General features: G+C 39.6%; 1 protein-coding gene across 1 annotated transcript in view; it reads left to right on the top strand.

The window, feature by feature from the left end:
• Positions 1-15,262: 15,262 nt before the first annotated feature.
• Smp_040770 (putative methionine-tRNA synthetase) overlaps positions 15,263-27,218 on the top strand; it is a gene marked incomplete at its 5' end in the record, with an annotated part of 29,942 nt that continues 17,986 nt past the window's right edge. Inside the window, 3 exons of the mRNA XM_018799595.1 lie at positions 15,263-15,378; positions 17,581-17,910; positions 22,843-22,932. Coding sequence (XP_018651369.1) covers positions 15,263-15,378; positions 17,581-17,910; positions 22,843-22,932 — 536 coding nt within the window. The remainder of the gene's footprint in view (positions 15,379-17,580; positions 17,911-22,842; positions 22,933-27,218) is intronic.

Below are 27,218 nucleotides of genomic sequence, written 5' to 3'. Positions count from 1 at the left end.
TCAGCATTAGTTTTATTTATCTTCAGTACGGTGGATATAAGAAGTAGTTTAACATGCAAGAAGATAATGTTTTCTACTAATAATTATCTGCTTTGTTCTGCAAAAAAATGGACAATACGACATCGGTACATCATAATAATACTGTTTTATACAGGGTAACTTATTGTTTTGGACTACAAATTTTCAAATGGATATTTTCGAATCATGTGATATGACAGTATAAAGTAAAATACGTTCAAGATTGTTTATAATTAATGTCTGGAGGAACGTGACGTTTAACCTACAACAATTTTCAGACAGACTGAAGAGTTTTAGTGAATCGAAAGCACGACGTTGGCAGAACACATTGACTAATTCAAATGGACGATTGAAGGCTATGTATATGTATTGTGTTAGTACTTTAAAACTTCTCTCAATAAATATATATATAAATATACCTCGCTCTTACTTATTGTCAATGGTGAATTTTCATACGTTCTTTTTTTATGATTTATGTACAGCATTTTATTAAAGTTGAAGAGTTTTAATGAAATGGAACTTTTGTCGACTTTTTAACAAACAATGTAATCATCAGAAGGGGGTTTTGTGGAGATTTTAGTAATTTTATATAGTTGCGATCATGAGTCAATTGAAGCTAAACCACAATAGGACGAAACGGCCGTTAAGCAGTGCTTCCAGGTTTTCGATGGTGGTCTAGCTTCAATTGACTCATGATCTCAACTATATAAGACAATGTAATCATTATATCATCTTAATAAATACAACGTTTAGGATATTTCTAAAGTTTATTCGACTTATTCCTTGACTGTCGTGAATCGGTAACATAGTGGGGTAACATTTTATTTTTAAAAGAACAAGTATTAGTTTTAAATTTCAGTATAGAAAAAAACAACACTATGATACAGTTGTATGTTTAGGTGATGGGTTTCAAACAGAATCAAATTCATTTTCTATGCTCCACTACTATCCAAAATTTTCTTTCTGCGATTATTTAACAGCTAAGGATTAGTTTTATTAACATTGTACTAAGTGACTGAAAATGCCTTTTAATTCCAAATGAACTGGTGAACATGAGTAGCGATTTAAAAAAAAAACATTAAGGCATGTATAGGTTAGCATGGATTTCATCTTATCAGCTAATAATATACATCATTGTTATATCCCGTGGAAAATTATGAATGGTAACTCCGAGGACTATTTATGGACAAATATGATACGTATATTTCCTATTGTATAATTGTTAAGTAACTAAACTATTCATATTCATGTTCCTCTTATTATAAGCTTTATTTTGACTTATAGACTATTACTATACGATTCACCATTCCTGAGTTATACCCAGTTCATTAATTACTGTTCCCCCTACTCACAGCTACATTTGGCCAAATCTTGTACAAATGTTATTTTCTATTTTATGGTACGACGTGGTCAGTTTGTTTGTTATATAAAGCTAGTATGTTTGAGAATAATGATTTATATTGCAGAGGTTGTTATTGGTGTCTGGACTTAACTGGCTAGGCTAGGCAGAAATCAGGACTGATAAGTACTCTACACTGCTCAATACGATTTTCGTGTATCATTGGGCGATCAATAAATTCATTCCTCTCTAATAAGCGGTCTTATAACGTCATAAATTTATCAAACAGGGCACTCACGCACTCAATCCATATAACAATCATGTGATTGAAATCTTTTTATTAAAATGTTGATTATTATTGATATTATCAGAAGGGGTTTTGTGGAGATTTAGTATTTCCATAGTTGAAGCAGTGACCAGTGGAGTTCAAACCACGTCTGTTGTGAGATATCAACTCACTGAAGACAATCGGTGAACGGCTGCTCAATTTCGTGGATTGGTTGAAGTTAGACATTAACACCTTTGGATGCCGGCCGGCTCGGTGGTCTATCGGTTAAGTGCTCTGGCGCGAGACTGATAGGTCTTAGGTTCGAATCTGGCGAGGCGAGGTCATGGATGTGCACTGTTGAGGAGTCCCATAATAGGATGAGTTGGCCGTCAAGCAGTGCGTTGAGGTTTTCCATGGTGGTCTAGCTTCAACTGACTCATGCTTTCAACTATGGATTATTATTGAGACTACAAATTATTGTATAAATGAATTCCCATGTGTATTATTTATTTCCCCTAGTTAGTTAATTACTTAATTAATTCAATTAAATATATATAATTGGTTGATTTGTTGTTTGACTGAATTCAAAATATAATTTATTCGAAAAGAATATGACAGCTGTTTGTCCTAATCTTTGTATTTTTCTATACAGATGACCTTGATACATGTTCAACTGTTAATACGATTACTTCTTTTTTGTGTGTGCTTTAATCACTAAGACTTTAAGTATCTAAAGAAACAATACAGAAACAATATTCATATATTTACATAAGTCAGTTGTTAGGTAATTTGACAATTAGTAAATAAAGAATCTTAGAGGAGATATTACTACCTACAAATGCATTCAATACATATATAGATAAGATGTATAATTTTAACCTTAGTGTATTTATCTCATCCTTTTGTTTATATTGTTTGATATCATTTAATTACAAAATAATGAGATAACAAGATGTACTTAGAATAGAAAGAGACAACCTATCTATGAGCTTACATACATAAAATGCTAAAAACAATCTATCTCCTCCCCTAATGGTTTCGTATATTTTCATAATTAACTACTATCGTTTATAGACAGACTATGACTGAAATATAAGATTTTTGTACTTTGATTGTAAGTTAATTGTATTGATAGTTAATAATCAAGTTAATAATGTCATTATACATAATATATCTGGTAGCTAAGGTGATTAAATTGTGTTTGTTCTGCTTCATATACATAGATGTCCTAGGACAAATGATAGATACCATTCATTACCTATCAACATGGTATTTTGTTTTGTAGATAATGAAATGACCTAATCGTTGGACAGAAAATTATTTGAATTTTTTGAACAATGCAATATGAATACTTGGAAATATTACGTACTGAAGGTTTAACAGATGTGTGTGTGTGAATTATTCATTAAGTGAATTAATATTTCGGACTTTTCTCAAATATATAAGATACATCCCATTGATAAGTAACCTTAAAAACCTCATCTTTTACATATTAACAGACTAGGTTTCGCCGTTTATGACACAAATGTATCCGTGTATACTAACTGAAGGCATACTTCTGATCCAAACTATCCTACCAGTCAGATAAATGTTACATAAATACTGTAGATTAAACGACGGAGGTGTTTCAAACAACTAAAAATTCTCAGTAACTGGTGAGCATTTCATATCGTGCCAAAAATATAGTACCGAACGAAGCGATTATTATTACTACATATCTTTTTAACGTGAGTAGTACAGCCAGTTGGTGTTCTTTATTTTATTTATTTACAAAGTTAAGTTCTATTTATTGATGAACTATGTAAACACTCAAAAATCCTTTAGATATGTGAGTTATTAAGTCCCGAATATTTTTGAATAACCATGTTGGTAATGTAGATTTTAAGAGGAACATTTCTACTGAAATAACTAGAAAACTAAACATAGGTTTCAGACAATCGTTTTTCATTTGTATCACAACTTTTATTTGTTTCGGATAATTGTGTCGGCCAACTACGCTGGTGACGTAAGTAACAGGAAGATTGTTTTGCACTTTTTGTCAGCGATTAGACAGTTAAAATAAGCTGAGGAACAGAAGTTTAAATATGGTATAATGTTAGATGAACAAATAGTCGTGCAAATTAGGAGATAATTACTATTATTATTATTATTATTATTATTATTAGCTTTATTCAATATTATATTTTTGGTACAATATAGAATTCTCAGCACAGTATTTTAACAAGTTTCCTCATCATGACTGAAACTAAGTTGATATAATTTTCAAGTAATCTGAATTATCTTTCTAGATTCATAACTAGCCGATGAAACTACCTTTATTCTGAACAAAATGGGTTTACTCTTAATTTAGCTACCAGTTGTGACCATGTAATTCTTTATTTTTATTATATTTATTAGTAGATATTTTCTGTTTTGTATAACAAACTGTTTTTGTTTTAATGAATAAATATGCATCGGTTGTAATTATGTTTACTACCATACCTTGTATCTTCTTTCTCTTGTTGTAATTTCAGCTCATTTTTTAACACCTAACTCAACTTGACGAAGTGTGGTAAATCGAGCAGTTGTTCAGAATCAAATCATTACTTTCACGATAATATTTGGCGTATCAAGTGAATACAATAAGAAAACGGAAGTATAGTTGAAGCAGTTTAAAGTAAAACTTTCAACTTTCAAAGATAATCGAAGTTAATAATTTCCATTTGTTGTCCACCATCAAACGTTTTATATATACAAGAATAAAACATAATCATCTAGATGATCATAGATCTTCTGTAAACGAATCCCTGTGTATTAGCATTTACATAAACCTCTGAAACTCGAAATCTAAAATGTTGTGCTATCATTTATTGACTACAACTAGAAAAATATTAAAAAAACAGGGAGCATCGGGATCTAACTTCAGTTTGATTTAGTTTGTAGTATTTCCTATGTTCGCCAACAACCCCTCCTGGACACTGCATCTGGTATCATTGAGGTCTGATAGTAACCATGATATTATTAGGCCACTAAAAAACTTAAGCCAACTAGCGGTATAGGTCAGCCGTCATCCAATGTCATCTAAGAGTTGATGACCTGGTTAACTTCGTGAATCACTTGACAATATAGTTTAAAAAAACCCAATTTCAGTGCTTATTATTAGTAAAACACTATTATTTTTTAGTTCGGTACTTTGTGGATAACTATTCACAGCTTATTTTTGCTGAACTAAGGTAAAAAATTGCTATCCAATTGAAAGTCTCAACAAATAACTTAAGCTAGGTGATACTGCAAACTTAACTACTTCATATTTAATCAGTAGTCTGAATTTAATTAAGATGTTTTCATGGAATAATGGAATAAATCTTTTAGTTCTTATACAAATGTCAGTTGACGTCATTATTCCCACTCTGCCAATAAAGGTTAAGTCAGTATAATCAATGGAGTGAATTGATGAATGCTAAAATTTCATATGTATCTAGTAATATATGTCGGACATTTTCAGGAGCTACAAATTACTTTAGGATGAGAGTAGTTCCTCACAGATAATGTTTTAAGCACTAGTATGATTGATATTTAGACCAACAAAGCAGTTATCGACACATTTCAGGTGAGCGATTGTCTGAAGACGAGTCAGGGAAAAGCGTTAGAGGTTTCTGGTCGGTGAACAAGGTGAATTCTCAGCCTTCAACAGTGTGAAAATTCCTGAGAAGCACAGTATATAGCTAGAATTTCCCTTCTGAAAATGTTATACCTCACTTCAATGTTCCCCAACCGTCTGGAGAAGAATATCAAGGGTTCCAAAGTATCTTTTATCTTTAATTGTAAGATTCCCCCTACTGACAAGTTGGATACATCTTTAGGCGATACTAATGAGTGTTTTGTTGCCGGGGTGTGTAAACATAGTCGCCTTTTTGATTCTCTTTTTCACAGCGGAAAATGCTTTCTTTGCATTTTCTTCCAAGTTGGTGATACTCGCGTTTTTACGAAGCTGGTCTGTTAGGAGTCTCGCGAGAGGCATCCAATTCACTGTGAATCGTCGGTAAAAACATGTCAGTCCGTCAAACGTGTGCAATTGTTCGACTGTAGTCGGTGCTGGGTAATCCAGAATAGCCTCTACTTTATCTTGCAGAGGGCGAATGTCTTAAGCGTCAATAGTATGTCTGATAAAATCGAGACGGATTTGATTGGACATTTCTGAATGTTTGCAGTAATTCCGTGTTTTTCTAATCGTTTGAAGGTAAGTTAGAGATGCTGGAGATAGAATTCTCTGTCCTGACTTGTTATCAGATATTCTTCCACATATGTGTTCAAAAAATCAATATCTCCGAATAGGTCATCAATCGATCAGTGGGAAGTTCAATCAGGATTTCTTCAGTTAAAAGGTATACTCAAAAGTTCGTAAAGTCTGGAGGGAGTAATAATGACATTTTTAAGAGTGTCGTCCTCAGCCACAGGTATTCGGTTAAACGCCTTAATAAAATTGATTTTCGAAGAGTAAATGATATTTTTCGGGGTAGCTATCGGGCCGTGGATGTGTTGTATTGTGTAACGATTGGGAGTGGTTTTCATATTAAGTCGCTGATAATCACCGGTTGACTCTCGATCAGTTCTATCCTTTTTAGAGACTGTATTCCGAGGAAATGCCTACGGACTGTTTGATGATCAGATAATTTCTAAATTCATTATACGATAGAATTCGTTGTTGACCATTCTTAGCTTCTCAGGAGATAGTTCATCCACTTTCAAGAACACAGTTCGTTCAGCAGTCATGATGTGGCGTGTAACATTATTAGTTGCACACAGTAATTGCAGTCATGTGTTGTACAATCCAGGATACTGGCGAACATTCGTTGAAGTACTGACTGGTTCTGCGTTTAATCGTGATCGGGGATGACATGCAACCTACAGACTGACAATTTAGTACTTATGTCTACTAACATTCGTTTGCCTAGGTTGGAAAATAGGTCACGGAGTTGTAACACAAATAAAAATTCAGTTGATGGGTTTGCATAAACACACGTTAAGGTGAGTGTACCTTTTACTCTAAGTAGCTTTCAGTTTTCAGTTTGCTGCCAGCTAATTGAAGACCAGATCTTGTAAACGCACATCGGTATTCATGGGAACTTTGACAACGTATGCTTCAGTGCCGACGAGATACAGAATCTCGTCACAACATCAATGATAAATAAGAGGCGGTTATATCCACCGGCTACGGTTTCTGCCAACGCGTATCAGTGAGGAAGGGTTTCTTGAAGGGATTTTGTACTGAAAGGTTTTATGTCTTTCGAATTGTAGGGTTTTCTGAGACTTTAGGGAGATTTATCATAAGTGTTGTGGTACAAACAACAATTAAGGTTATCTGTTTCTAGTGGTGCGGAGACAACTTTTTTGCGTAATGAGCTTCTTTGGGGGAGTTTCGGATCTTAGATCATGCTAGATGTTAAGAAAACGGATAATAGTATTACAGAGACCTGTAATTTTGCTTTGTGTTCATTGAAGCTTTTCTATGATACAATAATCCTTGGGTTCTATCGATCTCCATAATCTGATTGTCTGATTCATAGAGTTATTTCGGAATGAAACGAGAAGCGCTTAGATAGAAAAAGGTGCCTAAAAAGACCATTAAAAGTTTGTTGACCAGTGACCTGTCTTATGTTTAGTACCATTTTTGTTGCCGTGACGTGTTACGTTTCAATATTTTGGAATAGTTGGTCTATCGGTTAGGTCTATACGATTAAGGATGACCCTTTTCAAAGCATTGCAAGGTTCAGAAATTGTACTAGTAAACATACTAGATGTCACATACCTGTTGAATCCTCGCGGTAGTGCCTTTACTGCTAAGAACTGCTCATGTAGTTTTGTCACCCCGTATTCACGGGGTTAGATTCTTTATAGCAGAACCAGGCTTGTCCATTATCAGGCCATGATATTGGTCAGCTTAGGTGTATTCTGGCACAATAAAATCATTATTTATAGATATACCGAAAAATCCGAGAATATTATGATGTGTGAAAATATACTATAATATGCGGTGAGAACCAAGCTCACAGTTTCTCGTTTGGTGTACAAGATCACGTCAGGCTCACCACTCAAGATATCACGGAAACAGCGCTCGACAGTGTTATTGTTCATAAAATCCCGATAGTCGAGGATCCTAAGGCCAGCCATTTTAAAACTAAGGAGTGAAAGAGTTTGAAGGTATATTTGAAAGATGGTCACTTTGTTAACATGTATATGAACTAAGCTGAGGGAGGAGTAGTTTGGCGTGACCAACAGTGATATGGTGCACATGTTTGACTACGTGTGTTCAGCTGGGGTGTGTTTAGTAAAACCGATGAGGCTGTGATCTACGTCGAAAACGTATGGAATTATTTGGTTTGAGAGGTTGTTTGCTTCTACAGTCCATATAATTCAACACACTGTCCTCACGCCGGATGTACTGTACAGACACAAGTAGTAGCTAAAAATAAAACAGAAACAAAGGACGCAGAGTCCACTATCTGTGTGTTTTATAACTATGGAGTACAACGAATTCGCTTCTCGGACCATATTATTGGCTAGACGAAAGCTTTTTCTGTTCCGTCCAAAACTATTTGAACCATCTGAACTAAGAACCTTGCCGAAGTTTTGAATATTTAGACACGTGAAAGGTTTGAAATAGACAGCAAGCAGTCTTGGGGGTTTGTGTATAACTTGTCATTTTCGGAATCAAGGCTATTGCTTGCAGTGTTTTATCCGTATAATCGAGTGCTGTGCATGCGAAAAATAAATGACATATCTTTCTTATTAATACATTATATCCTGAAAAAAGGAAACACAGTAGTACTCCAAGTTATATATAGTTCTTCCTATGTACGTCATGTCTCACAAAGTGATTCGTCAATCGAAAAGTCACATATTACATACCCCTACTGACGGCGTCAGGGTACGTATATGGTGTCTACAAACAACACAATTGTGCTGTTATTGTGGGACATTACACTCTATACCCTTACTATCTTTCAGAAGGCAGTGTTTTTTCAGATATTAACGAATTTTCACAGTTTCTATCTCGACCTCGGATTACCTATACATGACTGCCGTCTTTCAGTATATATGCGTCATCGGTATTTCTCTGTTTGCTAAGTGACGGACCCGCCGAAATCAGTCTATCTTTAGCGGTTTCTTAATTTAGTTTTAAAGTGACTTAAGTCTTTTCTCCCCCTGTCATTAGTATTGATTTAGCGGCAGTGACTTCAATTAATGAAAAAACGTTTCCCCTGTATCCCTAATTTTAGAGAGGAAAACGTTTTCGTTACTAATTAGCTCTCGTTCCCACTGAAGTTGCCAACCTAAGAGACGTCTGTCTCAAAATACTTCATTTGGCCCGGGGTCGTCTCAAAAATGGCTGGAAATAGGGCTCTCAGTGTTACAATGTCAAGGTATAAGTAATACCAAAATAAAATTCAGCAATCACCTCTTATAGTGATGGCGATACGTTGGGGATTCTGACTTTCCTCAACACATGTTCTAGAAGTATATGGATATTATTGTCAACTTGAAATCATGTAGCTAATTCTGTTACGTGTTCTCTTGTATGGTAAGGCCAGCGCTTTACTCTTCTAAGGATTTGAAAATTTGACTGTCGTGGATTGTTGTACCTCAGTACAGCAAACTACAACCTTTAGATCCAGTCTTCAGTCTTCAGTAATAAGGATAGTAGGTTGATGAACCTGTGTTAATCCTGACAGATTTCCTTCCAGTGAAGGTCCAGCTTCTTTTTGAAAATGTTCACTGATGGTGCTGATACCACTTGTTCTGGTAAAGCGTTCCAGTCATTGACCACTCGATGAGAAAAACGGGACCCCACCTTTAATTTATTAGATCGCGGTTTCAGAACCTTCTTGCTATGACCCCGGAGATTATTAGTGCTGGAGGGAGCAAAAAGGTAAGACATATTAACACCCAGATCATAATTAAAGATACGAAATGCCAGTATAAGGTCACCTCGCGTCCTACGATAAGATAAGGGGAAAAGATTTAGACGTTTTAAACGCTCATCGTAAGGGAGTTTAGAAAGACCCTTTACTAATTTTGTCCCTACACGCTGGACACGCTCAAGCGATTTAGTATCCTTTATCAGACAAGGGCTAGCTGCTTGGATACAGTATTCTAAGTGTGGCCTTACATAGGTGGGATATAAAATTCGAAAAATATCCTCGTCAAAGCATTTAAATGCTCTGCGAAGCGACCATAGCGCGCGATAGCCTTTGGAAGCAACCGCACTGCAGTGCGTTGTAGTTTTTAAGTCGTGACTTATAATTACTCCTAAGTCTTTATGCGCATGAACGCGTGGCAGAGATGTACCATTAATGGTATAGTGGTAACTAATATCGTGCCCGATGTGCATGAACACGCTCTTCCTAGAATTAACTTCCAGGCCCCAATCATGAGCCCACCTAACTAATTCGTCTAAATCTGCTTGTAGATAACAACGATCAGTCTCATTTCTTATTGTTCTCCAGATTTTAACATCATCCGCAAACAATAACGTCGACGACTTAAGTAATAAAGGTAGTTCATTAATATACAGAAGGAAAAGTAAAGGGCCCAAGATGGTGCCTTGGGGTACACCACTTTTGACCGGTTTCCATTCGGATAGAGTTCCATTGACTCTCACTCTCTGTCTGCGGTCACATAAGAAGCTTCCTATCCATTCCTGTATAGCACCTGTTATACCAAAGCTCGAGAGCTTTTGCATAAGACCTAAGTGTGAAACCTTATCAAACGCTTTGCTAAAATCTATAAATATCACGTCGACAGACTGGCCGTTGTCTAGTGCAGCTGTCCAATCCTCTCTCGCAATGAGTAAGTTAGTCAAGCATGAATGCTTGTTACGAAACCCATGTTGCTCGGGAGTTAACAGATTGTACGAATCAATGTGGCTCAGTAGCTTAGCCCGAATTAATTTTTCAAGTAACTTAACTACTATACTGGTCAGGCTAACAGGCCGGTAGTTAGATACTATCCGTCTCTGACCATCCTTAAATATAGGACTAACTATGGCGTCTTTCCAGTCTCCAGGTAGTTGAGCCTGTGAAAGGGACATGTTGAAGAGCATCGTGAGCGGTCTTGAGATAATGTCCGCAAGCGACGACAGCAAACGTGGGTGTAACCCATCGGGGCCCGGTATCTTACAAGGTTTTAGGTTAGTTATCAAAGGAAGAACTATATCCTCTGTCACGTGTAAAGGTCCTATGGCTGGTATCTCATTGTCAACGGGACAAGTAGTTGTAACACTACACGTAGAGTAGACTTCACTGAAATAGTTAGCAAATAACTCCGCTTTCGCCAGATCAGATTCAGCCAATAAAGCTGAATTTTCGCTTAACAGTAATGAGGGGATACCATCACTACGTTTCGTCCGCCTTTTAACGTACGAAAACAGTCGCTTCGGACAGGTACGGCTATCGTATGCCAACTGTCGTTCGTAAGCCGTGCGGGATTTAGCTATGGTCTTTTTACATATATTCCGGATTTTTTTATATTCGCACTTAAATGATGCCTGATCTGTTGACAAGAATAAGTCCCAGAAGTGTTTCCTACGCTTCAACAGCTTCCGGGTTTCCTTATTAATCCATGGAGGGCAATATGATAACTTACGTGCTGACCATGGGATAAACGGTTGAGTTACGGATTCGAACGTAGACTTAAACCTATTCCATGCATCATCAATCGATCCATCAGCATCGACCGACCAGTCAATTGAGATAGCATAGTCCCTGATTGCCGGAATATTAGCTCTCCAGATATTAGGACGGGGTGGAGCTGATGCAAATTCTATACCATGTATCCGGAACTTAAAGGAAAGTACGACATGGTCACTATTCACCAGTGGGGGAAGATGTTGAATGTCAACGATATCTTCACAGTGGTGTGTGAGGACAAGGTCTATCAATGACGGATTATGTTCCAAGTCTATATGCGTCGGCTTAACGATACATTGTACAAGTGCACATTGAATAATTGATGACAGAAGGACGCTATCGAAACCCCCACATGGAGCTCTGAGCTCTATCCAGTTTATATGGGGTGCATTGAAATCTCCAACGATGAGACAACATTCTGCTTTACTCCAAGAACAGACGTGTTTTAGGATAAAGTCGTCAGCGAGACAACACGGACTACGATATATTCCTCCTATCGTCACTAACCCGTTTCTAGACCTAATTGTACAACATACTACCTCACACGTACCACTTACATGCGCCTCCGATACGATCGAGTTAATGCGGAAGTGGTCCCTAATATATAATATTATGCCTCCTCCCTTGCGACTTCTAACTCTATCACTTCTGACACAGATGTAGCCTGAAATGACTGGAGAACAGTCTATATCTACAGTGAGCCAAGTTTCGGTGATAACAATTATATCCGGATTTAAGTCGTCTACCATCAAACTTAGTTCAGACATCTTATTCCGAAGACTACGAGCATTCGTATAACACACATTTAGGGTGTTTTTGGAGACATGCGTTCTACCCACACAGGTCTCGGAAGCATTGGCTTCCAAGACCTGACTACCCGAAAACCCTTAATCGTAAGGTTCGCTTCACCGTTTAGCCTTCGAGTTTTTAACTCTGTTAGGGCATTCTTCCACTTGATCCGATCCTCAAGTGGCCAGTCAGGTCGAATACGAATGTTTGAGTCACGAGTTTTGCGTGAGTTATTTAGTAATACGTCCCGTTCCTCAAAATTACCGAGTACTAATTTGAGGATCCTTCTCTGTTGGGTTTCGCCTCCAACATACTTACCAAGTCTGATGACTTTCGAGATATGTACCCCTGGGACCTCCTCTGGCAGTATATTTCTGATGAGAGATCCCACTAACTGCAGGTCGTGGGCATGTCTCTTAGTGGGATCAGTGTCTTTCGATTCTGCCAAGTTCCAGATGATTACACTAGGCACCTGTTTAACTGCCTTAAACGTCGTGTTCACGGCCTTTGACCGTGATGTCAGATCCTGCCGGTTAGCTACCGGCTTCTTGCTATTAGCTTTCTTTATGACAGTGTCATGTGGGTCAAGCGAGTTACTCCCAACAACATTTGGTGAAGTTAGACTATTTCCATCCACAACAGTATTAATTATTTCCTTACATTTGGACTTGAGCGGAGTTGCCTGATGCTCAGGACGTGAGTCCAACGATGACTTACCGACTATACGCGCGCTTTCTTTGGATGTTTTTCCGTCTCTTTTGCGTTTCCGCGTAATCCATTTGCCACTATTCTCAGCATCCAGATTGGAACTATTCTGGACGATAGTGGTTCTAGCCGGGTCCTCAGTCGCTGCTAAAGCGACTGGTCCCTCAGTACTTAATGGCATGGCTTTCATTGGTTGTATCGGAGTACAAATTTTTGCTTCATGTTGCGAAATTGGGTGTCTGGTACCTGCCATGGCAGCATTTACGACACTGATACAATCTTCATTATCAGTATCTATGTTGCCTGCACGGCCTACTTCGACCTTTTTAGCTAACGCTAGAAGGCTGATGGCTTCCTGATGAGTAATGTCTTACTTGAGCAACAAAACATACAGAGCCAATGAGAATTTGGTTTCGAGCACCTTTTATAGGCAGCAGGGCTTAAGCGGGTGCACATTTTATGAAACCACTTTTTACAATCGTCACATTGCATCCCTTCTTCCACGGGGAATAAGCAATATGGCTGTCCACACTTGTGTACAGAGCCGACCATCTTAGAATAAAACAAAATGATAGGCAAGGTAGATATGTAGGATAAATCACAACCTTATCAAATAAACAAGCCTCAGTCGACCAAGAATGCTTTGATGCAGTAAATACACAAAAGCAGAATCAAAACACACAAATACAATGTCACGTTAACTGAAATAAATTCAATTAAAGTGTAAACGGTAGTTTTGATACGTAATTTACGATCAAAACAGTGAATTAAACTCAACGTGAAACAATACCACTGTCCTTTTAAATAGCGCGCGTCGTTGCTAAATAAACCTTTAGATCCAGTCTGAGAGACCTGTTTTTGCCTTTTAGTTGCAGACGCTGAAGTCGTGTTTCTATTCTAAGCGTCCTACATATCGAAGGTATCGTTCATCATTTAACAGTTCCTATTCGACAATGTTCTGTGGTCAATTCACTTCTGATGATAGCATTTGAGTTCTTACGACTATATGCAGTACGAATCATCATTTTTATTCATAGGTTGCATCTAGTGATGGAATCCTGACCGTATCGTCGTATTTACTCTTGTCAGCTCGGTGCATTTGCATCAGTGTTGATTTTCACGCTGGTATTCGGACACAGTACCCGTCACTTCAAACGTTAGTGCTTTTTCACTAAGTTACCAAGTCCAGGCAGCCACTATTTACCTCAATTATTATGAAGTTATTGGTAAGGGTTTATGCGTTCCCGTTGTTGATGTTGGTGACTAGCTAAAGCCGGTGACAAAGCAACTCGCTCACGATATCAATGTAGATTAATCAATTCCACTCCTTAATAATAACGGGATAATATTAAACCTTTATAAGGGGTTAAAATTATATGATAGCAAACATCTCGAATCGAAGTGCTACGTGTTCCAAAATTTACTGCTTCTTATCAAGTGTTGTAACTGAGTTATTTCATTTCAATTACAATATAGCCTTTTCTGGTCCTTTGTACTGTCCTTTTCATATGAGCATCACGTATACTTAGACTAACGTTTTCAATCCTTACTCTTGTCATAGGAAGTGAACCAACCAAGCTTTTTGATCACCTCATTTGTACTATAGATTTCTTCAAACCTTGTATCCTAGTAGGCGTCGAAATATCTATATCGACACACAGAAAGTTCATTCGGCTGTTATCGACCAGAGCCAAACAGGTATTGACATGAGTTTACAAAGTTGTCTGTTTGTATGGTGTTCTGACCACTGTATTTTCGTTAGTCGATTAATAAGACCACTTTACCATTATCTTATGTCAAGTTGATTACTTTGTACCTAATCCACTCTACATGACTTCATTTATTTAAACGCATAAACATTGGTGCAAGAGGGCACACAGTTATCGGTGATTTGTATGAGGGTTGTGATACTGCCCGGATGCTTTTACCGAAGCATGTGGTTTCCTTAGACGGCCACACCAGGAGCCTTTGACCTATATGCCTAATCCACAAGGCAGTGGAGCAACGTCAGGAGATGCGGTCCCTTGATAGCTGATGACCAACAATAGATTCATACGTCTTCTGTTCCCTCAGGATCCTGGAGCCCACGTGCACCATTGGTTTAGCATCAAGTTTTTCCAAATCCCCTAGGCAGACACTCCGTGTTTATGTGACTGACTAAGAAGTACAATGGTTGATCATTATGATAACTTCATTGACTGACATAATAATTGCGTTATAACTAACATAGGTCATTCCAAGATTTAATCACATTGTGAATTCGTAAAAATCGCTTCGCATTCATGACAGCGTCTCTATAATCAGAGATTTAAAAATTCCAAGTTGCTTAACTCTGGTGTTTACTGTTGGATTACGTTTTCAGCATATAATCGAAACTAATTTCAGTTACTATCTGAATTCTTCTTTAGAGTTCTACTCTAATTGACCATTGGGTGTAGATAGTTGAAGTCAACTATAACCTCTTGGTGTTGGAAAATGGAAGAAATAACAGAACCCTCATCTATACACATTACTGATGAAGATCAAAAAAGAGCTGGTGATGTTTTTCTAGATTATAACGAATTTACCAAACCCGTATATGAAACACCAAAGTAAGTTCGACAGGACAGTTTCAATTTAACTGTAACCTTTACGATTTTTCATTCATTTGTAGTGGTACTGTTTAATGACCACTTACTTTGGTTTCACTAAGGTTCTTACTGTTTTTTTTTCACTTGAAACTCCTAAGTTCATGATTTGACCCTGAAAAATATACTCAATAATATATATATATATATATATATATATATATCAAGACATCCTATTTTATCTTCCAAATGTCGATCTCACGATAAAAGAATAAGTATCATACAGAACCTTATAGTCACTCTTTAGTCAACAACAATAACAGATTTCTCTAAGAAATGAAAAGCTCCCCCAAAACAATGATTTTGCAAAGAAAAGCTCACAAGGTAATGATGTTTCAGTAAAAGTCCACTTACCATTTACATCTAGTAGTGATAAAGAGAATTCCATTAGATGATCGTCACATTTATTGTCTCTGTCCAGTTCTTGTTTAGTTTGATAAAAATGGCGTATTAAATAGCGTAATTTATTGTTAGTGGAACTGTAAAATTACCATCAATTCCGATTTTGCAACTAAAATTGCATACATTTGTACATTTCCGTTTGTTGTAAGGTTATAAATACAAGAATTACAGTCGTCTAATTCGTTAAACTTTGATTTTTAATGTCACAGTTGAAAAAATTACAATATATATCGGTTTACTTATAACATCTCTCATTGAAGAAGGGTGTGCCTGAGAAGTTCATTAACATCTTAAAGGCCCTGTATACGAACACCTCAGGCAGAGTGAGGGCATACAACCACCTTTCTCCCTTGTTCCATTCGAGCAGTGGCGTTAGGCAGGGTTGCCCGATCTCACCATTCCTCTTCAACTTTGCCATCGACGACATCCTGGAAACAGCTCTGATGGATGTAAGTAATGGCGGTGTGGATATGTTGCCTGGAGAACGACTTCTCGACCTCGAGTATGCGGATGATATTGTCTTACTGTGCGATAATGCCCAAGGCATGCAATCCGCACTTAATCAGTTGGCAATCAGTGTCCGCAGGTACGGCATGTGCTTTGCACCCTCCAAGTGCAAGGTACTCCTACAAGACTGGCAGGATTCTCATCCTGTACTCACCCTAGATGGTGAGCAGATTGAAGTAGTTGAGAAGTTCGTGTATCTAGGTAGCTATATAAGTGCTGGTGGTGGCGTGAGTGATGAGATTGATGCACGTATAATGAAAGCCAAAGCGGCTTATGCCAATCTGGGCCATCTTTGGCGCCTTCGTGATGTTAGTCTGGCTGTAAAAGGTCGGATCTACAACGCGTCGGTGAGAGCAGTTTTGCTCTATGCTTGTGAAACCTGGCCTCTCCGAGTTGAGGATTTTAGACGACTCTCTGTGTTCGATCATCGTTGTCTCCGAAGGATTGCTGACATACAGTGGTAACACCATGTTAGTAATGCAGAGGTTCGACATCGTGTGTTCGGGCGCAGAGACGATAATTCAATTGGTGTCACCATCTTAAAACACCGACTTCGGTGGCTTGGACATGTTTTACGAATGTCGTCCCAGAGACTTCCACGTCCTGCATTATTTGCCGACTCTGGGACTGGTTGGAAAAAGCGGAGAGGAGGTCAGTGTATGACATGGTGTCGTGGCATGAAAGAAAGCTGGAAAGGGCTAACTTCTGTTGGTCCTTCACGACTCCCTGGCTGGGGTCCGAGAGATGGTGCAACACAGTGGCTAGAGACGTTATCAGATATGGCTCAGAATAGAAGCCAGTGGCGATCCTGCTGTAACCTTCTACTTTCTTCATAAAGAGTGGTTCTAACTTTCTTAACTTAAAGAGTCTTCTGGTTGTACATTTCAGTTCGCCTTATCTTTTCATCCCTTCTCTTCCTACTTTCATTATTTTGTGTGGCGCATATGTATCTGGTGCCCTTTTGTACCAATATATATGTGTTTAAATAAATAAATAAAAAAATAACATCTCTCATTTGTCGTCAGACCATGGAGTAACGAGCACTGAGTTTAAGTTTGAAGCTTAAGGCGATATAAGTAGTTCAATCCCACACATTTTAGCCGTTCTACTTTCCTCACTTATGATTTTCTCTTGTCGGTTTTCTTTTCTTTACCTTGTTATAAAATGTGATAAATCAAGTATATAGAGTGGATTGCTAAGCTTCACACTTTTAGTCAAGTGGTAGTCATAGTTTTGTGATTCATTCTTTTATTTTAGAAAGCCACAACCTAAACATACTGGAATTAGAAATGTTATGATTACATCAGCATTGCCTTATGTAAACAATGTACCTCATCTGGGAAACATGATCGGATCGACTTTAAGTGCAAATGTATTCGCTTTGTATTGTGATTTGGCTGGATATAATGTGCTATCTATTTGTGGAACTGACGAATATGGAACTGCGACTGAAGCAAAAGCAGTCTCAGAGAATATGACTCCACGTCAGATCTGTGATAAGTTTCATAAGTTGCATTGCGATATATACAAATGGTTTCAAATTGAATTCGATTATTTTGGACGAACTACTACTGATCAACATACTGAGTAAGTTGTCCAAATGGTTTTTCAAGTGGAGTTAGTTATATTTGAACGGATCCTAATTACAGTTGGACTTTGTTATGGGTTTGGACGAACGAGTTTATTAATTTTTACTGTTGAAAGAATAGCTCTCATTATTATCTTGACGAACTAAAATATTTAGTTCTGACGGACGACCAGTTCTCTACTCCTGTGTCTGCCATATTGGATAATGTTTAAACTTTGATAGACAATACATCAATAAGATTTACACTCTTTGTTATGCCAGTTTAGGCGTAAAATTACTTCATTAGGTTGGTTTTTAAAATACTGCAAAATTTTTGTTCATTGTGTTTACCTTCAATCCCTTCCCAAACTGTCTCCCCAATTTATTATTGTTATTAGCATCAGAACTCCGCCTGTAGCTCCTCCAGGGGCTACTGCCGGTCCCAAGCCCGGGTAAAGGAGGAGGGTTGGGCATGGGGTTAGCGACCCCATCCCGTAGAAAATCAACTCACTAAAAAAACGCTAACCAGAAAAAATCATTCAAACCATTCAAACTCTGCCCTGGGAGTAGAAGGAAAAATGACGTCTCATGATGAAAGCCGAGTTCCTTCGGAAGTCATGAGGCCGATGCACCTTCTTACAACCAGAGCGACAATTTTTATAGGTACATGGAATGTCCGGACAATGTGGGAGACCGGCAGAGTCTTCCAAATTTCTGCGGAAATGAGGAAATACAACCTGGAAGTGCTTGGAATCAGTGAAACACATTGGACGCAGGTTGGACAACAACGACTGTCTTCAGGAGAACTTCTGTTATACTCCGGTCATGAAGAAGAAAATGCCCCACATACACAAGGAGTGGCACTGATGCTGTCTAGAAAAGCACAAAATGCACTTATAGGATGGGAATCTCATGGACCGAGGATCATCAAAGCCTCCTTGAAAACAAAGAGAGAGGGCATTACAATGAACATCATCCAATGCTATGCGCCGACCAACGACTACGATGAAGACGCTAAAAACCAATTCTACGATAGGCTGCAGTCAATCTTCGAGAAGTGCCCAACCAAGGACCTGACCATTCTAATGGGAGATTTCAATGCCAAGGTTGGAAAGGACAACACTGGATACGAAGACGTCATGGGACAACATGGACTGGGAGGAAGGAACGAAAACGGTGAGAGATTTGCAAACCTATGTGCCTTCAATAAACTGGTCATAGGTGGCACCATATTCCCACACAAAAACATACACAAAGCCACTTGGATTTCACCGGATCACACTACACAAAATCAAATCGACCATGTCTGCATCAACAAAAAGTTCAGGAGGACGATGGAGGATGTGAGAACCAGAAGAGGAGCTGATATAGCATCCGATCACCATTTGCTGGTCGCCAAGATGAAACTAAAACTCAAGAAGCACTGGACAATGGCGCGGACAACATCACAAAAGTTTAACACGGCCTTTCTTCGAGATGCTGACAAACTCAACGAATTTAACATAGCCCTCAGCAACAGGTTCGAGGCCTTTCATGACCTACTCAATGGAGAGGGAACCACCATAGAGAGCAGCTGGAAAGGTATCAAGGAGGCAATCGTTTCAACATGTCAGGAGGTTCTGGGCCAAAAGAAGCACCATCACAAGGAATGGATCACTGTTGGTACACTGGATAAAATTGAAGCAAGGAGGAACAAGAAGGTAGCAATCAATATCAGCCGAACAAGAGCGGAAAAAGCCAAGGCACAAGCCGAATACACAGAGGCAAACAAGCAAGTGAAGAGGAGCATCAGGACCGACAAACGTAAATATGTGGAAGATTTAGCGATGACAGCGGAAAAGGCTGCAAGAGAGGGAAACATGAGACAACTGTATGATACAACAAAGAAACTTGCTGGAAATTACCGTCAACCAGAAAGACCAGTGAAAAACAAGGAAGGCAAAGTAATCAACGATATTGAAGAACAACGAAACAGGTGGGTAGAACACTTCAAGGAACTCTTGAATCGACCAGCTCCACTGAACCCACCCAACATCGAAGCAGCACCCACAGACCTCCCAATCGATATTGGCCCACCAACAATTGAAGAGATCAGCATGGCCATTAGACAAATCAAGAGTGGCAAAGCAGCGGGACCAGACAACATCCCGGCAGAGGCACTGAAAGCAAATGTAACAGCAACTGCCAAGATACTCCACATCCTCTTCAGTAAGATTTGGGACGAAGAACATGTACCAACAGACTGGAAAGAAGGACTTCTCATCAAGATACCAAAGAAAGGCGATCTAAGCAAGTGCGACAACTACAGGGGCATCACTCTCCTCTCAATACCAGGAAAAGTCTTCAACAGAGTATTGTTAAACAGGATGAAGGATTCCGTGGACGCTCAACTTCGAGATCAACAAGCTGGATTTCGTAAGGATAGATCGTGCACAGATCAAATCGCAACTCTACGTATCATTGTGGAACAATCAATCGAATGGAATTCATCACTGTACATCAACTTCATCGACTACGAGAAGGCATTTGATAGCGTGGACAGGACGACACTATGGAAGCTTCTTCGACACTACGGCGTGCCTGAGAAGATAGTCAACATCATACGGAACTCCTATGATGGACTAAACTGCCAAATCGTCCACGGAGGACAACTCACCGACTCGTTCGAGGTAAAGACCGGTGTTAGGCAAGGTTGCCTACTCTCACCCTTTCTCTTTCTCCTGGTGATCGACTGGATTATGAAGACGTCAACATCTGGAGGAATGCACGGGATACAGTGGACAGGCAGGATGCAGCTTGACGATTTAGACTTCGCGGATGATCTGGCTCTTCTATCACAAACGCAACAACAAATGCAGGAGAAAACGACCAGTGTAGCAGCAGCCTCAGCAACAGTAGGTCTCAATATAAACAAAGGGAAAAGCAAGACTCTCCGATACAATACAATATGCACCAATCCAATTACACTTGACGGAGAAGCTTTGGAGGATGTGGAAATCTTTACATATCTGGGCAGCATCATTGATGAACCCAGTGGATCAGATGCAGATGTGAGGGCGCGGATCGGCAAAGCAAGAGCAGCATACCTACAACTGAAAAACATCTGGAGCTCAAAACAATTGTCAACCAACACCAAGGTTAGAATTTTCAATACAAATGTCAAGACAGTTCTTCTGTATGGGGCGGAGACGTGGAGAACTACGAAAGCCATTATCCAGAAGATACAAGTGTTTATTAACAGCTGTCTACGCAAGATACTTCGGATCCGATGGCCAGACACTATCAGCAACAAGTTACTGTGGGAGACAACAAACCAGATTCCAGCGGAGGAAGAAATCAGGAAGAAGCGCTGGAAGTGGATTGGGCACACTTTGAGGAAATCACCCAATTGTGTCACAAGACAAGCCCTCGCATGGAATCCTGAAGGTCGAAGGAGAAGAGGAAGACCAAAGAACACATTACGCCGAGAAATAGAGACAGACATGAGAAGAATGAACAAGAACTGGAAAGAACTAGAAAAGAAGGCCCAGGACAGAGTGGGTTGGAGAAAGCTGGTCGGCGGCCTATGCTCCATTGGGAGTAACAGGCGTAAGTAAGTAAGTAAGTATTAGCATCAGCCTTTCCAAACTAATCTTAGTTTTTCCAGCATATAGGGTCAATCTTGATTGTCTAAAATCGCTGAAATTAATTCAACTCTTGCAATGTCAGTGCTTCGAACCTTCTGGCTTTGTACCAATACTGAGAACAGACATCGCTAGCGAAACGCCTCGCCCCCAAATGCCAAAAAGCGAATGTCCGGCGCTTTAACCGGGTTGGTGGATGTGGAGGATCCACCTAGATGAGTTGGAAAACCCTCATTCCAAACCAATGGTGCACATGGGCTCCAGGATCCTGAAGGAACGAATGGCGTATGAACCTATTGTCGGTCACCGGCTACCATGGGACTGCATCTCCTCACGATGCTCCACTGCCTTGTGGACTAGACTTTTAGGTTAAAGGCTCCGGGTGTGGCCCCCTAAGAAAACCACCTGCTTCAGTCTGGGCACCTCAGTAGTATCACAGCCCTCACACAAATCTCATTTGATTTGTGAGGCGCATATTTTTCTGGTGCTTCCTTGTACCAATATTTATGTGTTTAAATAAATAAATAAATAAATAAGCGAAACACCTCGAATTCATTTCTAGGGATGCAGATTGTGCTTTTCAACCCCACACAAGGACCTAAGTGTAAATACACATTTGATCGAAACCTGAGTAATATGGTGGTACGACGTGGTTCACTCTTCATACATTGGGATATTCGTATCGATTTCTTGAGGTCATACAGGAGGGGGTAAACATTGATTTTGGAAACAGAAAATGTACTTTAAGTCTAGTTATCGATTCTCACTTCCAAATTAAATGGCGTTGTAAAAACTGAAAATGATTGGTATACACTGATGCCTGGTTTGTATCTTCTGCTTGCTTACTCATATTGCAATTTAAATGAAGTAGACGGCAAATTCTTACAAAAGGATAGACAATTAAGTGTTCAGTCACTAAGCTAGTCGAACTTTATGTCCAAATAAGTAGATTAGACTAAATGAGAGTGCCATGTTATCAGATGGAATAACTACAGTGGCCAATTTTTCAGGACAATCCATTCTCAATTCTGATAAATAATGTGAAAATATATGCATATTCATGACCACACTATAGTCTTCGTCAACCTAGTGAATAAAAATAGTGGATATTAAATATGTGACCAAAAAACTTGATGTTAAATAAATGAGCCTATGGTTCAGTACTAAAATTACAGTGCTTTGACTACCACTACTAGCTTTACTGTGCTTTTTTCAAGTTTCCACACTCATTATAAGTCACATACAGTTCTCCTTATATTTAATCTCTTCATGTTACTTTAATTTCACCGTAAAATACCTGCAACTAAAGGTATTATGTTTTTTTTCCAGGATAGTTCAAGAAGTATTTAAACGCCTGTGGGATAAGGGTTTTATTACTGAAGATTCTGTTGAACAGTTGTATTGCGAAAAATGCTCCAAGTAAGATTTTTATTCTAGGTTTCCATCTATTATATTTCAAAAAGTAGTTGTTATAGACAATAAATCGAATAATGAACAAATTTAAATAACTCAACTATTGGGTCACGTTTGTAAACCTACTGGTTATTGTCAATAGGAAACTCAAGTTGCCCCCGTACTATGGGTTTGGAACGGAAGAAAGGTGCACCATATTATTGAGTCACTTGAAATAACATCAATATTTCAGATTAACCGACAGAACTCACTCATCTCCAAAAGCTAGACATAGTCTTAGTGATGAACTGTTCTAATTCATTTTTCTCAACTAAAGGTTACCTTGTTTTTATTTTTAAGCTTAAACTGGAATCGTCTTTCGGTTGAGTCATAATAACTTGTTTTAATTGCATCGTTTAACCTTCTTGAAAAAGTGACCTATCAGTACGAATTTACGTTAATACTAATATTTAACTGTTGTCAACATTAAATGTAACTCTGGATAAATTCCAGTAAGCGTTGAATACCGCCGTTTTGTCGACAATGAGGAACCGCCAAAGATGAGAACCAGTTAACCATTTACTTCAGTGTTTTGTGGCTAGCCAGAGTATGGATCGTTAATCTTCCACTAATCTTCAAAATCTCTGTTGGTGACATTGGTTTGAATTTCTAATCTAGTGGATAGAAAAGTTTGTTTATATTTGTGTGACAATCACTTTGAATACGGGGATTTTTTTCAGCATCTGATTCTTATTATCAATCATTCACCCGTCCTATCTAATTCAACTCTCTCTAAACCGATTACTTAGTAATCAGCCAACTATTTTTTGTACTTGTGTCATACTGTGTGTGGGCTACAGATGTGAAGTTTGTGTTTTGTAACTGTACTACTCATAAGTAGTCAGTTTGTTATGATATAATTTGTATGTTGTATTCCATTGTTTTAACTGTTTTCTCATTAGTTCATACATTTTGCATCTGTCTGACCAAAATGGTCATTTTTGAGCTTGTATGTGCTGAGAGTTGACTGTTGTCCCTGAGTTTATCTCATTAAATATGACATTTAATCGAAGTTAATTGATATTTACTATGAAACTTACCTGTAGTCCTTCTAGGGCTACTGCCGGTCTCAAGCCCGCGTAAAGGAGGAGGATTAGACATAGGGTCAACAACCTCATCCCTTAGAAAACAACCTTGCCAAATATAACTTACGGGTAGGAACACTTTAGACCATGTAAAGTCCATCTTGCTAGTTGAAGGATCTTCATTTATTTATTTATTTATTTAATCACATATATATTGGTACAAAGGGCACCGGAAACATATGCGCCACACAAAATAATGAGAATGGGAGGAGAAGGAAGAAGATGCGTATATTTAAAGGAAGGAAAAAAAGAAAAGAAGAAGAGTAATGATGGGGGGAACTGAAATGTACAACCAGAAGAGCACTCTCAGGAAAGTTATAGCCGCTCTTTATGAAGAAAGTAGAAGGTTACAGCAGGATCGCCACTGGCTTCTATTCTGAGCCATATCTGATAACGTCTCTAGCCACTGTGTTGCACCATCTCTCGGACCCCAGCCAGGGAGTCGTGAAGGACCAACAGAAGCTAGCCCTTTCCAGCTTTCTTTCATGCCACGACACCATGTCATACACTGACCTCCTCTCCGCTTTTTCCAACCAGTCCCAGAGTCGGCAAATAATGCAGGACGTGGAAGTCTCTGGGACGACATTCGTAAAACATGTCCAAGCCACCGAAGTCGGTGTTTTAAGATGGTGACACCAATTGAATTATCGTCTCTGCGCCCGAACACACGATGTCGAACCTCTGCATTACTAACATGGTGTTACCACTGTATGTCAGCAATCCTTCGGAGACAACGATGATCGAACACAGAGAGTCGTCTAAAATCCTCAACTCGGAGAGGCCAGGTTTCACAAGCATAGAGCAAAACTGCTCTCACCGACGCGTTGTAGATCCGACCTTTTACAGCCAGACTAACATCACGAAGGCGCCAAAGATGGCCCAGATTGTCATAAGCCGCTCTGGCTTTCATTATACGTGCATCAATCTCATCACTCATGCCACCACCAGCACTTATATAGCTACCTAGATACACGAACTTCTCAACTACTTCAATCTGCTCACCATCTAGGGTGAGTACAGGATGAGAATCCTGCCAGTCTTGTAGGAGTACCTTGCACTTGGAGGGTGCAAAGCACATGCCGTACCTGCGGACACTGATTGCCAACTGATTAAGTGCGGATTGCATGCCTTGGGCATTATCGCACAGTAAGACAATATCATCCGCATACTCGAGGTCGAGAAGTCGTTCTCCAGGCAACATATCCACACCGCCATTACTTACATCCATCAGAGCTGTTTCCAGGATGTCGTCGATGGCAAAGTTGAAGAGGAATGGTGAGATCGGGCAACCCTGCCTAACGCCACTGCTCGAATGGAACAAGGGAGAAAGGTGGTTGTATGCCCTCACTCTGCCTGAGGTGTTCGTATACAGGGCCTTTAAGATGTTAATGAACTTCTCAGGCACACCCTTCTTCAATAGACAATCCGAGAGAACAGTCCTGTCCAACGAATCGAAGGCAACCCTGATATCAAGAAACACTACGATTGTTGGCCTGCGATAAGTATGACGGTGTTCTAACATTTGGCGGAGGGTGATGATGTGATCATTGCATCTCCGACCAGAACGAAAACCAGACTGCTCCTCGCGAGTCAATCGTTCTCGGGTTTTAAACAACCTACGAAGAATGATAGAAGCCAATAGTAAGGAGCCAGAAGAAACCCAGTGCTTGTAAGCGGGACGTTTCGCGAAGCCGCAAGCGGCTTTACTCGCCATTTTCATGGCGTCGTGAAGATGCAACCAATGCTCATCTATACTTTTCGTTGGGATGGTAGCTAGCCTAGAAGCTAGCTCCGCTCGATACTTACTTGCAACAGAAGTTGCAGCCAGTTTACTAACATCGATCCGTTGATGGCGGTCAATCCTTCGGCCACTGAAAAGTAAGGTGAGATTGGCGCAGACCAGGGCATGATCAGACTCCAGATAGGTACTCCAAAAGGAGCGGCAGTCTTGTACATAACCACGCCAGCGGTAGCTGATCGCGATGTGATCAATCTGAGTCCAGGCTTGGGATGCAGAGGGAGGACGCCAGGTGGCACACCGGCGATGACTGTGCCGGAAGTTAGTGCTGGCCAGAAACAGGTTGTGGTCTGTGCACAGTTGCAGCAAACGGTCCCCGTTATCTGTCCTGCGACCAACAAGTCCCCATCGGCCACCTAAACGACTCTCTTCTGTGCCTAGACGCCCAACCTGTGCATTCAAGTCTCCGTCTAGTACTACAATATCTGTCGAACGCGCCTTCTGGAGAAGAACTGTTTACTGATGGTAAAACTCATCCTTGATTGCATCCGGGCTGCAATCTGTCGGGGCATAGGCGGAGATGACAAAAAGACACCGTTTCTCACGCCGGTTTCTTCTCACTTTGATGGAACTTTCTAATCTAACAGCACATAACCGACTGTTAATGGGGATCCAATCGATTAGTGCTGCCTCAGCTCTAGCGCTTGGTGCGACACCAACGCCAGCAAGACCAGACGAAGATGCCACAGAGTCCCCGGATAAGCGCACGTGAAACAAGCTTTTCGAGGCGACAGATGGAGAACGAATTTGTAGTACTTCACTAGAGTCTTGAATATGGGTCTCAGATAGACAACAAACATCAACATTAAGACCTTCCAAAGACATAGCCAGCCCTATCTGTTGCCTGATCTGCATTAGTGTGCGAACGTTGAAGGAAGCCAGCTTGAACGGCGTACGTGGTTTCAGAAAGACTGCTTCAGTATTCATAATCGGTGGAAGCGTTCACTTTCAACCAGACAGTGACTGGAGATCGTTTAGATAGGACAGATTTTCCACCAAGAGCGAGCTGCTGCATAAGTTGAAAAGTAAGGTTACACAAATTGGGGATAAAAGGGGGTGAATTAGCGATATGGTAAATAATAACAATAACAATAACAATAATAATAATGATAATAATAGTAATAATGCAAGTTGATTTTTTTCTAGTATGAACAAGAATATAATTGTCAGTTGAATGTTCCATTTCATTTGTTTGCGAGAGGGCTGTGATACTGCCCGGGTGCCCAAACCGAAGCAGGTGGTTTTCTTAGGGGGCCACACCCGGAGCCTTTAACCTAAAAGTCTAGTCCACAAGGCAGTGGAGCATCGTGAGGAGATGCAGTCCCATGGTAGCCGGTGACCAATAACTGGTTCATTCACCATTTGTTCCT

This window comes from Schistosoma mansoni, chromosome 3, assembly GCF_000237925.1.
Source record: "Schistosoma mansoni strain Puerto Rico chromosome 3, complete genome".
In the NCBI taxonomy this organism is placed as follows: Eukaryota; Metazoa; Platyhelminthes; class Trematoda; order Strigeidida; family Schistosomatidae; genus Schistosoma; species Schistosoma mansoni.
This window is presented reverse-complemented; position numbering and strand designations above follow the sequence as displayed.